Source organism: Wyeomyia smithii, chromosome 3 (assembly GCF_029784165.1).
Source record: "Wyeomyia smithii strain HCP4-BCI-WySm-NY-G18 chromosome 3, ASM2978416v1, whole genome shotgun sequence".
NCBI lineage: Eukaryota > Metazoa > Arthropoda > Insecta > Diptera > Culicidae > Wyeomyia > Wyeomyia smithii.
The window spans coordinates 272,450,263-272,462,099 of record NC_073696.1 but is presented as its reverse complement, the minus strand read 5'-3'; the positions used below and the strand labels follow the sequence as shown (position 1 = coordinate 272,462,099).

General features: G+C 40.8%; 2 protein-coding genes across 2 annotated transcripts; both read right to left on the bottom strand.

The window, feature by feature from the left end:
* Positions 1 to 1,099: 1,099 nt before the first annotated feature.
* Positions 1,100 to 1,967, bottom strand: LOC129732388 (uncharacterized). The gene is made up of 2 exons (XM_055693232.1): positions 1,556 to 1,967; positions 1,100 to 1,482 (listed from the first exon to the last, which is right to left on the bottom strand). The coding sequence occupies exons 1-2, from the start codon at positions 1,658 to 1,660 to the stop codon at positions 1,177 to 1,179; spliced, it is 411 nt and encodes a 136-aa protein (XP_055549207.1). The 5' UTR covers positions 1,661 to 1,967; the 3' UTR covers positions 1,100 to 1,176.
* Positions 1,968 to 6,768: 4,801 nt separating this feature from the next.
* Positions 6,769 to 9,909, bottom strand: LOC129732387 (putative nuclease HARBI1). The gene is made up of 4 exons (XM_055693231.1): positions 9,613 to 9,909; positions 9,414 to 9,553; positions 9,158 to 9,335; positions 6,769 to 9,100 (listed from the first exon to the last, which is right to left on the bottom strand). The coding sequence occupies exons 1-4, from the start codon at positions 9,814 to 9,816 to the stop codon at positions 8,453 to 8,455; spliced, it is 1,170 nt and encodes a 389-aa protein (XP_055549206.1). The 5' UTR covers positions 9,817 to 9,909; the 3' UTR covers positions 6,769 to 8,452.
* Between the last annotated feature and the right edge of the window lie 1,928 nt (positions 9,910 to 11,837).

Here is an 11,837-nt window from a genome sequence, read left to right as displayed (position 1 = left end):
GTAGTACCGCCTTTTGGTCGTGGCCGGCGTCGTTATTGGTCAGTGGTAAAAGTTTTCAAGTACTGGCTGTGTTAGTGTAGACCAGACTCGACTAGACTAACACTAAATTAAACTAAACTGTAATTTAATTTTCACTAAATCTACCGTAGAAAGATAACAATAACAACGTCGTTAACTAAAAACATCTTCCTTTTATCCTCCGCAAATCGCTCCAGCGCTAATTCAGTAAATTTTCTACGATTGTTGTTAACCATCTGCCGATGAACACTCAGCAAGCAGAGAGCACTCAACCATTGTTGACCTCAGCCAGGTTTTCACCCGACGTAATGTGCTGAACGAGAGCTCAATCGTGCTTGTTTTACATGGTGAAGCAAGTTCAATTTTAATTGCTTTCTCAGTCGCAGGTAAGAACGAACGGGCTTCAGCAAGCAAGTCTATAAGATGCCGTTCTTCCTAATTCTTACCGTCTGCTCTCATGCATGACTCATGCTGCAATGTCGATACCAGACTTCCACCTCTCCAACAAAACTATTAACGTCATAAAAAAATACGAAAGCTCCGGTTTTGCACTTTAAATCTTCTAACGACAAGCGTATTACGTTAGCAGGATGCAGCGAGGACAACGCGTAGGCAAATGCACTATCTTCCATGAACCGTGTTTCCTGTGAGGTTATTAGAGAATTAAGGTCAGAAATTGTCAATGCTCGATTCCAATACTAAGCTAGTTGATGCAGGTGGGTTTGCCCGGTACTTTTGCCGCTGCAATGTCCTTAGTGGATCAACTGAAAAACCTGTGCAATTCCACGCAACATAGGGCAAGCCTTTCAATCAAGTTTTTTTGATCTGGCTGATATTTTACACAGATGTTTCAATGGGCTAAACATGTCGTTTCGTGCTAACGTATGCGTTAAAAAAAGGGATTTTTTTCGGATGGTAGTAAAAAAATAACTAAGACAGATAATTAGGTTTGATTAATTTCCTGTGGAAGGTAATTATGCTAGCTAACGTGCAGAAAAAAATCTACGATCTTGCGTGCGGAATTTCGGCAGTTAACCGGAATGTTCGCCATGGCGGATAAAAACATGCGTTTAGGCATGTTTTTAAATTCTCTTTTCATTTTATTTATCAATTCCTCCTCAAATTTCGCGACAAAATTGTTGGAGTAGATCTTACGCTTCAGGCTTGCCAGAAATCTTCGACGAAACGCAACTTGGGGACGTTGGGCGGGTTCACCAACTTGGGAACCACATCGACATTTAGCCGTTCCATCTCCTCAATAGATCGCCTCGAATAGTGAGCCGTCTCCAGATCCGACCAAAAAACCGTGTCTTCGGCCTTATGGTATTTTTTGGTGAACGACGCTACTTCCGGCAGGTACTTCGTACTATAAATTCCCCCGTTCTCGGCCAGTCCGGAGCAAAAGAAGAGCAGCTTTGACATCCCCTTCACGCTGCCACAGCACAGCAGCACCGTCTTGGGGATCTTGGTGTGTAAAAGAAATTTCACCTTAGTGCTTACTTCTTTCGTGTGGGAAGTAAAATACAAAGTGCCCTACCAGTCGTTGCCATCCAGAGTGAGACAGGTCTCGTCGTCCATCACCACCATGAATTGCCGGGAAAATCTGTTTGACCATCTTATTCAGGCGCTGCCGCTGCGTCATTGCTTGCAGCTCCGAGACTAGTGAACGGGACTGCTTCCTAACATGTATGGCCAAGCGCTCGCAGCGATGTAGCCACTTTTCCCTCGGTCTTCCTCTTCAGCATTCTTTGGAACTTCTTGTCGCTCAGGGTCGTCGGCCGTCCGGAACTGGGCTTTCTTTCAATGCTCTGATTGTTGTCCAATAGTGCCAAGATGTTGTAGATGCCGGAACGGGCGTATCCGGTGTCCACGAACTGCCGCACGATGTCTGTCTCATCGGTCATCGGTCAATATGATTGATGCAGCATGCGTAGTTTCGTCAGTGTGTGTAAAGGTAAACGCATGAAAAATTGGTAGTTTTCGTCAATTTTTTAGCGCAAACGTTATTAGAGTTATTGAAAAAAAATTCTGCACCAATGCCAGCGATTAGGGGGGGGGGGCAACCCCCCCTGGCTACGCCTATGTGCACGGGCAAGAATGCTGCAACAAGGAAGAAGCGCCAGCACGAGGACCGAAATCGCGAAGCGATGGAAGAGCTAACGACACTCGGAAGTTCTACGAGAAGCTGAACAGCTCTCGTAAAGACTACATGCCGCGAGCTAATATGTCCAGGAGCTTGGACGACCACCTCCTAACGGACGAGTGTGAGGTGATCGAAGGGTGGAAGCAGCACTTTGATGAGCATCTGAACGCAAGTAGAGTGCGAGGACGGTATGGCAACTGATCTTGGTGCACGAGCAGACAGGAATCCAGCCCCCGAGGTGGCGGAGGAGATTGGCCGGCTGAAAAACAATAAAGCTGCTGAAGTTGACCAACTTCCCAGCGAGTTGTTGAAATATGATGGAAAAACACTGGTTAGAGCTGTGCACTGGGTCATTGTCAAGGTGTGGGAGGAAGAACTAGTACCGGAGGAGTGGATGGAGGGTATTGTGTGCCCCATCTACAAAAAGAGCGACAAGCTGGAGTGCTGCAATTACCGGACAAACACAACGCCGCTTACAAGGTACTCTTCCAAATACTCTGCCGTCGACTATCACCATTTGTGGAGCAGTTCGTGGGGCACTACCAGGCGGGATTCATGAATGCCCGCTCCACCACGGATCAGATATTCGCGGTTCGGCAGGTTATGCAGATATGCCGCTAATACAACGTGCCCACACACCACTTGTTCATCGATTTCAAATCGGCATACGACACAATCGATCGATGCCAGCTATGGCAAATTATGAACGAATACGGATTTCCGAAGAAACTAACGCGGTTGGTCAAAGCGACGATGATGTGTGCAGGTCGAGAATCAGGGGCACTCTCCAGTCCCTTCGAAACCCGAAGAGGTTTAAGGAAAGGTGATGGTCTCTCGTGTCTACTGTTTAACATTGCCCTGGAAGGTGTCATTAGAACAGTGAAGATTACCGCGAGTGGCACGACATTCCAAAAGTCGGTTCAACTGTTTGGCTCCGCCGACGATATCGATATTGTGGCTCGGACCTTTGTAAAGATGGCGGATACGTACATCGGACTAAAGTTTGAAGCCCAACGGATTGGACTGGTCACCAAAGCATCGAAGACAAAGTACATGAAAGGAAGGGGTTGACGAGAAGACAGTGCTAACCTTCCACCACGAGTTCAAGTTGGTGGTGATGAAATCGAGGTGGTCGATGAGTTTCTGTGTCTGGGCTTACTGGTAACAGCCGACAACGATACCAGAAGAGAAACTCATTGACGCATTATGGCAGGAAATCGTGCATACTTTGGTCTCCGGAGAACGCTGAATTCGTCGCCACACCAAGTTAACCATCAACAAGACGCTGATTAGACCGGTAGTCCTCTACTGGCATGAGACATGGACTGTGCTTGTGGAGGACCAACGCGCCCTTGCGGTCTTCGAGCGGAAGGTGTTGCGTACCATCTTCAGTGGACTGCAGATGGAGAACGGAACGTGCAGAAGGCGAATGACGAATTACAGAAGCTGCTTGTGGCATCTATCGTCCACACCGCTAAGAATGGCAGGTTGCGGTGGGATGTGCATCTAAGGATGTCGGACGACAGCCCGGGGAAAATGGTTCTTGGGACCAATCCGTCAGGGACGAGGCGGAGGGGTGCACAGCGGGCAAGGTTGATCGATCAACTGGAAAACGACCTAAGCAGACTGCAGCCATAGGCCAAGTGGAATGGAGATGACTCTTACGTTCAGCAAAAGACACACCGCGGCTTGGGACTGTTTGGTCTCCTCCAACAATCGCTTCGAGTAGTGGGCCGACGCCAGATCGAGCCAGAACACCATGTCATCGCCCTTATATTATTTCTTGATGAACGGCGTAACAGGTACTTGGTATATAAATCCGATTGGTAAATAAATCCGATGCTCTGATTATTATCCAATAGAGCCAAGATGTTGTAGATATCGGACCAGGCGTATCCTGTGTCCACGAAGTGGCGCACGATGTCGGTGTTTGACGCGACGAAATTCCATTCTTTGAACGCACACACGTCTAAACGAAGTAGTTTTGCTGTTTTCGCCATCACGGTTAGAGTTCAACTGACAAAGCTGTCAATTTTTTTCTGTTGACTCATGGGTTATTATGATTGATGCTACATGGATCGTTTCGTCAGTGCGTGCTAAGGTAAACCCATAAAAAAACGGTCGGTTTTTTAAATGCAAACGTTGTCCCCTCATTTTCCTAATCGAAATATAAATTCCCTGATATTCCAGGTTTTGCCAGGCTTCCGCCTTTTATTAAGGAAAAGTTACATTAAAATAGGAGCTCATATTAGGTAAATAAGAGATCATATCCAGTTGTTATATATACTGTTTAAAAGTAGGAGCTCATATTGCCTTAGGCTGAAGTGCCCCTTGCTGTACGAAGAATTCGTCTCCAATTCGGTCCATGGCTGGAGCTCGCCGTACTCGTTGCGCGCCCCGTCGCCTCGTTCCAGTCGGGTCGTTGTCGTCCGACATCCTAACGACATGCCCAGCCCACCGTAGTCTCCCGATTTTCTCCGTTTGTACGATGAGTGGTTCCTCCAGCAGTCGATGCAACTCGTGGTTCATCCGCCTCCGCCATGATCCATCTTCCATCTGCACTCCACCACAGATAGTACGCAGCACCTTCCGTTCGAAAACCCCAAGGGCGTCCAGGTTTCGTGGCCGTAGAGGACTACTGGTCTGATCAATGTTTTGTAGATGTTTAACTTCGTGCGGCGGCGGATTTTATTCGTGCAGAGCATCCTCCGGAATCTATAGTAGGCACGATTTCCTGCCATAATGCTTCGACGAATTTCTCTGCTGGTGTTGTTGTCAGCTGTCAACAATGAGCCCAGGTACACGAATTCGTCTACCGCCTCGATTTCATCACCGCTAATATAAATTCGAGGCGGGAGATTTATACTGTCTTCTCTGGAACCTCTTCCTCTCATGTACTTAGTTTTCGATGCGTTTATGGCCAGCCCAATTCGTCCGGCTACAGCCTTCAGTCTGGTGTACGTGTCCGTCATCTTCTCAAGGGTTTTAGCGTGTTTTTTAAACTCAGATTTTTAGAGGCTGTGTACAGATTTTTATTGATTCGCAGATATTTGCAGATTTTCCGTAGTTTCTGGAGATTTTTCTCAAAGTCTCCATATATTTCTGAAGATTTTCTAAAAATGTGTGCAGATTTTTGCCTGCGCGAGCGAAATTTTTTCCAGTCACGGATAGATTTGCTCAGATTTCAAACAGATTTTTCCGGTTTTTCGAGCAGCTGCAGCATTTTTCAAAAACATCTGGCATCTCTGAGCTTTACACTAATTATTGTAATTATGTGAATTTCGGTAAGGTTTCCTGAATCAAATTTTTGAATAGATATTAACTGATTTTTCATTATTTTGTTTTGATTTTAATTTGACTTCGCTCACTCCATTGGTGGAGTTACCTCTGAACAATAGACCGCTTTTGAAAGTACCGTAAACTGGGGTGACTTTGATCACTTTTTCGATTGTATCTCAAATATTTTCAGAATATACTGAAAACAATATTATTCGATATTTTTTAAATAAGTACTAGCATGAATTGAAAAAGATTTAGTCACTACTTCAGAAGTTTAGAAACATTTTTGCTGTTTTTAAATATGCTCTAAAAATTTTACACCAATCATCATTCCGGGGTGACTTTGATCACTTCATTGTTTTGATGAGTTTGATGTAACACTTTGCTACTTTCACAAAATTGGACAGCCTTAAACGGCTTAAACGAGTTTATAAATATGGAAAGCAATTTGGGGGCCATTCACATTCTACGTAAACAGTTTATAATGGCGAATGTACAAGATTCATACAAAATTTTTAGAATATATATGAATTGTTATCCACTGAGAGAGAAGGTGGTCTAAAATCATCAAAAACTAGTCCACGGGGAATATGACTTATGAAATCGGCCAAATTTGCATGTTACTTCACGGCTTGGGTTTTTGTTAAGAAGAAATATGTAATACGCTGTGGAGAATATTGGGACTCAACATTGCCTTTGAGGAAAAACTTGCAAAAATAACAATAAAATGTATTGTTTTAATATTTTTTCATCTTAGGAACTAATCTGGGAACAAAATAAAAAAACTTTACGTATTGCAACTTGTTGTTTTGAGTCTGCTTGAACCGATTGTTTGTATGCAACAAAAATCGCCAAAAATACACTTCATTTTCAATTAATATTTTGGCATGAAAAACACTCTTTAAATAGCAGGAAATGCATGAATAGTAGCAATGCGAACATATATCCACGCATTCAGTGAAGATTACGGCAAGTCCCAAGCACTACGAGCGCTTTTTTACCACATTTTCAAAAAGAGGTACAGTGATCAAAGTCAAAGTACGGTACTTAGAAGAGTTTCGAAATAAACGTTGATTTCGAAATTTTCACGTTTATTCCAAGCTGTGTTAGACACCAAAATCAAGTAAATGTTTTCAGATTTCAAGGAACAAATCACATACCCCTTGATTGTCAAAAAAACTGTTGATGTTTTTGGGATTTTAGCTAATTGAAATAAAAAGGTAGCCTCAGGGCACTTAGCTACAAAAGATAGGCTTTTCAAATGGGGATTAATAACAAACGAGAACTGTGAATCTTATAATTAACCAGAAAATCTACAAAACATTTTATATGATTGCACTAAACACAACAGACCACGAATAAAATACCCAATACTCACGAATGGAACCGAACTAATACCTATATTAACTGAAAATAAATTTGATAGTATTAAGCAGCTTGGCGAATTTATAAGAGAGATTAAAATTAACGTATAAACATCCGATATAAACAATATAGATTGAACACTAATAGTTTTAGTTTACGCTTCAACTGTACAGTCAAACCAAACACTCTATAGAAAAAATATACGTAAGCGAGAAAAAAAATGTAGCCAATTGAATTAGCACAGTTTCAAAATAAGAGCTCAATCTTTCTTTAATTGTGATGGATTTGTTCAAAAATTGCCAATCACGCTGCTTTTAATTTGAACGCAAATTTTCGAAGCAACGTGCAATTATAAAATGCTAATTTCACGCAGTATTGGACAACAAAGTAAAATCTTTGTTCCAAACAATTAATAAAACAGTTACATAAAAAAATAAACGAATAACCGAAAGTTATTTGCTATTATTTTAGTAACTTTTTGAACGTTTAAAAATGTGAATAACGCCAAAGTTGAATCGCAAGATGGAATCCAATAAATTTAATGGAAAAGCTTCGCTAGTTTAGAAAGCTAATCAAATAGGCTTTGTTGAATATATCTATTGTTCTTTTAATAATTTGTATAACTATTAACACAGGCTAAATCGTTTAAAAAAGCAGTAAATCATGTTTTTATGGGTTAGTAACGAAAGGCTGAAACTCAAAAGGCTGAAACCCGAAAGGCTGAAACTCGAAAGGCTGAAAAGTATGTTTCATAACGAAAGGCTGAATGCACAAAAGGCTGAAACCACAAAAGGCTGAATGAACGAAAGGCTGAAACATGAAAGGCTGAAACTTTTGTAACTTTAATCATAATCGTTGAAAAATTCGGACACATGGATAACAAACCTTTATAAGGTGACGGAGTTCAATGTTTGAGTATTAATTGGTTTGTGCAATGGAAAATCAATTTTCGGCAACATTTGAATCTATACATACTTGACTCTTGTACACGTTTCCTAGATGATTCAGGGCGAGACGGCCAAAGGCCGCGAGTGTGCGCCGGCGACCCGCCGTCGGAAGCGCCGGCCACTGCGGGGGGCAGCCCCCCCGCAGAAATCACCTCTGTATAGGTGCGTTCGTTTTCCTAGGTCTACTGACTCGTAGGGGTGATCCCCTAGTTTAGTCCGAACGAGCGATAGCGAGTAAGGACAGCATACATCTCGGACAATCGAGTCGGCCGTAGGCCGCGAGTGTTTTTTTAGAAATGAACTTTGTGAATTTCAGCCTTATGCTTTTTCAGCTTTTCGTGATTCAGCCTTTCGTGTTTTCAGCCTTATGTAGCTTTCAGCCTTTCGTGATTTCAGCCTTTCGGATTTCAGCCTTCCGTGTTTCAGCCTTTTGAGTTTCAGCCTTTCGTAGTAGACCCGTTTTTATTTGGGTATTATTCACACTCTTCGTGCTTGGAAATTCTTTTGTACAAATTTGCACTGCTATTGGAGTGGAAGTTTTCAATTTTACAGAAAACAAATTTAGTTGACAAAAAAAAACTAGGAAAAAAAGTTTCCAGTTCAGTCGATCAAGTGAAGCTTTGATGATCGGAAGATCGTCTATTTTAAGAATTAAAACTGCCGAACATTCAAATTATTGTTATGGTTCAACTTTTAAATTTCACTTGCCCTCTAATGGGTCCCTGAAAATAGCATTTCGTTTCGCTGCTCCAATACTATGAGACTCATTATCGAGTGTTCTTCGCCTTCCCGACTTTTCCTCCGCTAATTTGATACGATGTTTGTGCAGTTCTTTTTCGTCCAGTTCCCACTCATCATTATGATCGATGCACAGGTTGTGTAAAGTGCAACATGCCACAATAAATTTACACATCCGTTCCGTCCGACGAAACTGTATTTTTGCCAATTTGTTAAAGCGTTGGTTAATAGTGGCAAAGGCACGATCGATCGTAGTTCGGGTTTGATTGTGTGCTTGATTAAAAGCCTTCTGCTCGGTGGTCATATCACCGTGGTTCGGGTAAGGTGTTATTAAGTGTTCCTGCAGCGGATAAGCGTCATCTCCCAGCAAATGATATTCTCCTTTGCAAATCTCGGCCAACTGCTCGCTAAGTGGCGACAGTGCAAAAACTTTGGATTTAGAGATGCGGCTTGGTGATCCGACGCTAACATCCATAAACCGTCCTTTCGAGTCGCAAACCCCCTGAACTGGTATTAGAAGATTATTACCCTGAGCGTCCTTATTTACAGACTGGCAAACACGAAAGTAGGATGCATTAATGCAACCTAGTACTTTATCAATTCCTGCTATCTGCAAGACCAAAACACCGCATGAAAACACTAAAATATTATTGCTTTTATAAACAACCTTTTCGAAGTCAGCAGCATTATGAGCTAGTGAGGTTTCCGATGCGGGGAACTTTATCACTGTTTTCGAAAAATCATGGAAAAAGTTCAAAACATTCGTCAAACATTTGAAAAACGACGCGCCAGATAAATGGAATAAATTGTAAACATCTCGGTAGCAGCTTTTGTTTGCACAAAACCTGAAAATAGTGAGAGGAAACATGAATCAGATGTTTTTATATCATATTTGTATTGGCACAGTTTGAATGAACAGTTACCACAAAAATGCAAGCATCTGTTGTTTCGGCGGTATAGTTCTCCGTCCGGGACCCATGTTCACGTGGCTGTACTTGGATGCTTTGAAATGCGTTATTATCGTTACCGCAGTTTTTTTACTGACATGGAATTCTTCACGAAACTAAACAACAGTAGTGACTAATGAATCAAATGAGTCCCACGATACTACAGCTAACCTACCTTCTGCTCTGTGTATTTATCAATAAACCCTCCATAGCTCTTCTTACGCCGTCGCCTTTTTCGCAGGATTTTCTGTTCACACATCATCAAAGCCAGCTCTTCCAGCCCTGAATCCGAATCGGACGAAGAAGATGACTCCAACAGTTGGTATGCGGTAGCTGTGAGCATGATGATATCTTTCGGTTTCAACGTTTCGCGTTCCATTGTGTAGGAGAGATTTAAAAGTCGCTTTTCCGAACTTTTAGTAAACAACAGCTGTCCGCATTTCGCGCGTCCCAGCGACAAAATAAATGCAAGCAAAACAAATTTGACAGATAATAATCTATTGTTGTATTGGTGAGTGAGTTGGATGAAGAAAATAGAGTTAAAAACCGGCACCATTTTGTAGGTTCAATCGATCCAACCGGTTGAAATATAAAAGTCAAATATGGTTCCACATTTTGACTCTAATGAAAATGCATGGATCATACAACTTTAAAAAAATATGATTAACAAAATTCCATTGATTGACTTTACTATACGTTAAGATTAAGTTTAACTTACTGTTGGAAAGCCATTGAGACTCAATAAATACACACTTGAGAGATTTTTTTTTTTTTTAAGGGGGGATTTGTTAGTAGCTTAAGTATTTATGATAAATATTAGTAAATAATGAGTATGTGTGTCCAATCACAAATGGTGACTTCTCAACACTGTTAGAAATTTGTAATTTTAATTGTTAGGATTTGTTTGCTTTCGCAATTAGGACTTATCATTCGTAGGGATTTAAACCTACTTGTCAGAAAAGGGGAAGTAAACTTACAACTAACTTAATTGCTAACTTATTGGCTATAAAGAGAGCTTATCGTAGCAATTGAGGATTGCAACGATTTTTGTCGAAAATTGTTAATAATTTTATTTGACATAGCTTCTAATGGTTCAACACCAGTAAGTCTATGTAATTCGAGTGTACCAAACCAAGGAGGACGCTTCAAAATCATTTTCAGAATTTTATTCTGAATCCTTTGGAGCGTTTTCTTCCTTGTTGAACAGCAACTTGACCAGATCGGTACAGCATAAAGCATTGCTGGTCTAAAAATTTGTTTGTAAATCAAAAGTTTTTTCTTTGAACAAAGTTTAGAATTCCTGTTAATAAGAGGATATAAACATCTCGTTTATTTGATGCACTTGGCTTGTATACTCTCAATGTGCTCTTTGAAAATAAGTTTTTTATCATAAATTAGTCCCAAGTACTTAACCTTGTCGGACCAACTTAAAATAACCCCATTCATCTTGACAACGTGGTTATTGTTTGGCTTGAGGAAAGAAGCCCTAGGCTTATGAGGAAAAATTATCATTTGAGTTTTAGAAGCATTGGGAGAGATTTTCCACTTTTGCAAGTAGGAAGAAAAAATATCTAAACTTTTCTGCAATCGACTGCATATGACACGAAGGCTTTTTCCTTTTACGGAAATGCTTGTGTCATCGCAGAACAATGACTTTGTGCATCCTGGAGGCAAATCAGGAAGATCTGAAGTCAATATGTTGTACAGGACTGGACCCAAGACTGAACCTTGAGGTACACCTACTCTGACAGGAAATCTATCAGATTTTGAATTCTGATAGACAACCTGCAGAGTTCGATCAGTAAGATAATTTTTTAAAATTTTGATTAGGAAAATTGGAAAATTAAAAGTTTGCAATTTCGCAATCAAACTTTATGCCAAACACTGTCGAATGCTTTTTCTATGTCTAAAAGAGCAGCTCCAGTGGAATAACCTTCAGATTTGTTAGCTCGTATCATATTAGTAACTCTGAGCAATTGATGAGTTGTGGAATGCCCATGGCGAAATCCAAACTGTTCATTTGCAAAAATTGAATTTTCGTTGATGTGTGACATCATTCTGTTAAGAATAATTCTCTCAAACAGTTTACTTATTGAAGAAAGCAAACTGATTGGTCGATAACTTGAAACTTCTGCTGGGTTCTTATCCGGTTTTAAAATTGGAGTAATTTTTTGCATTTTTCCATAATTTGGGAAAATATACAATTTTGAAGCAGCAATTGAAAATTTTCACTAAAAATTCCATTGTGCTCTCAGGGAGATGTTTGATTAGTATATTAAAGATTCCATCGTCACCAGGTGCTTTCATATTTTTGAAATTTTTAATAATTGATTTAATCTCATTCAAGTTAGTTTCAATTATTTCTGCAGGTAAAAAATTCTGGGAAGAAATTAAATCAAA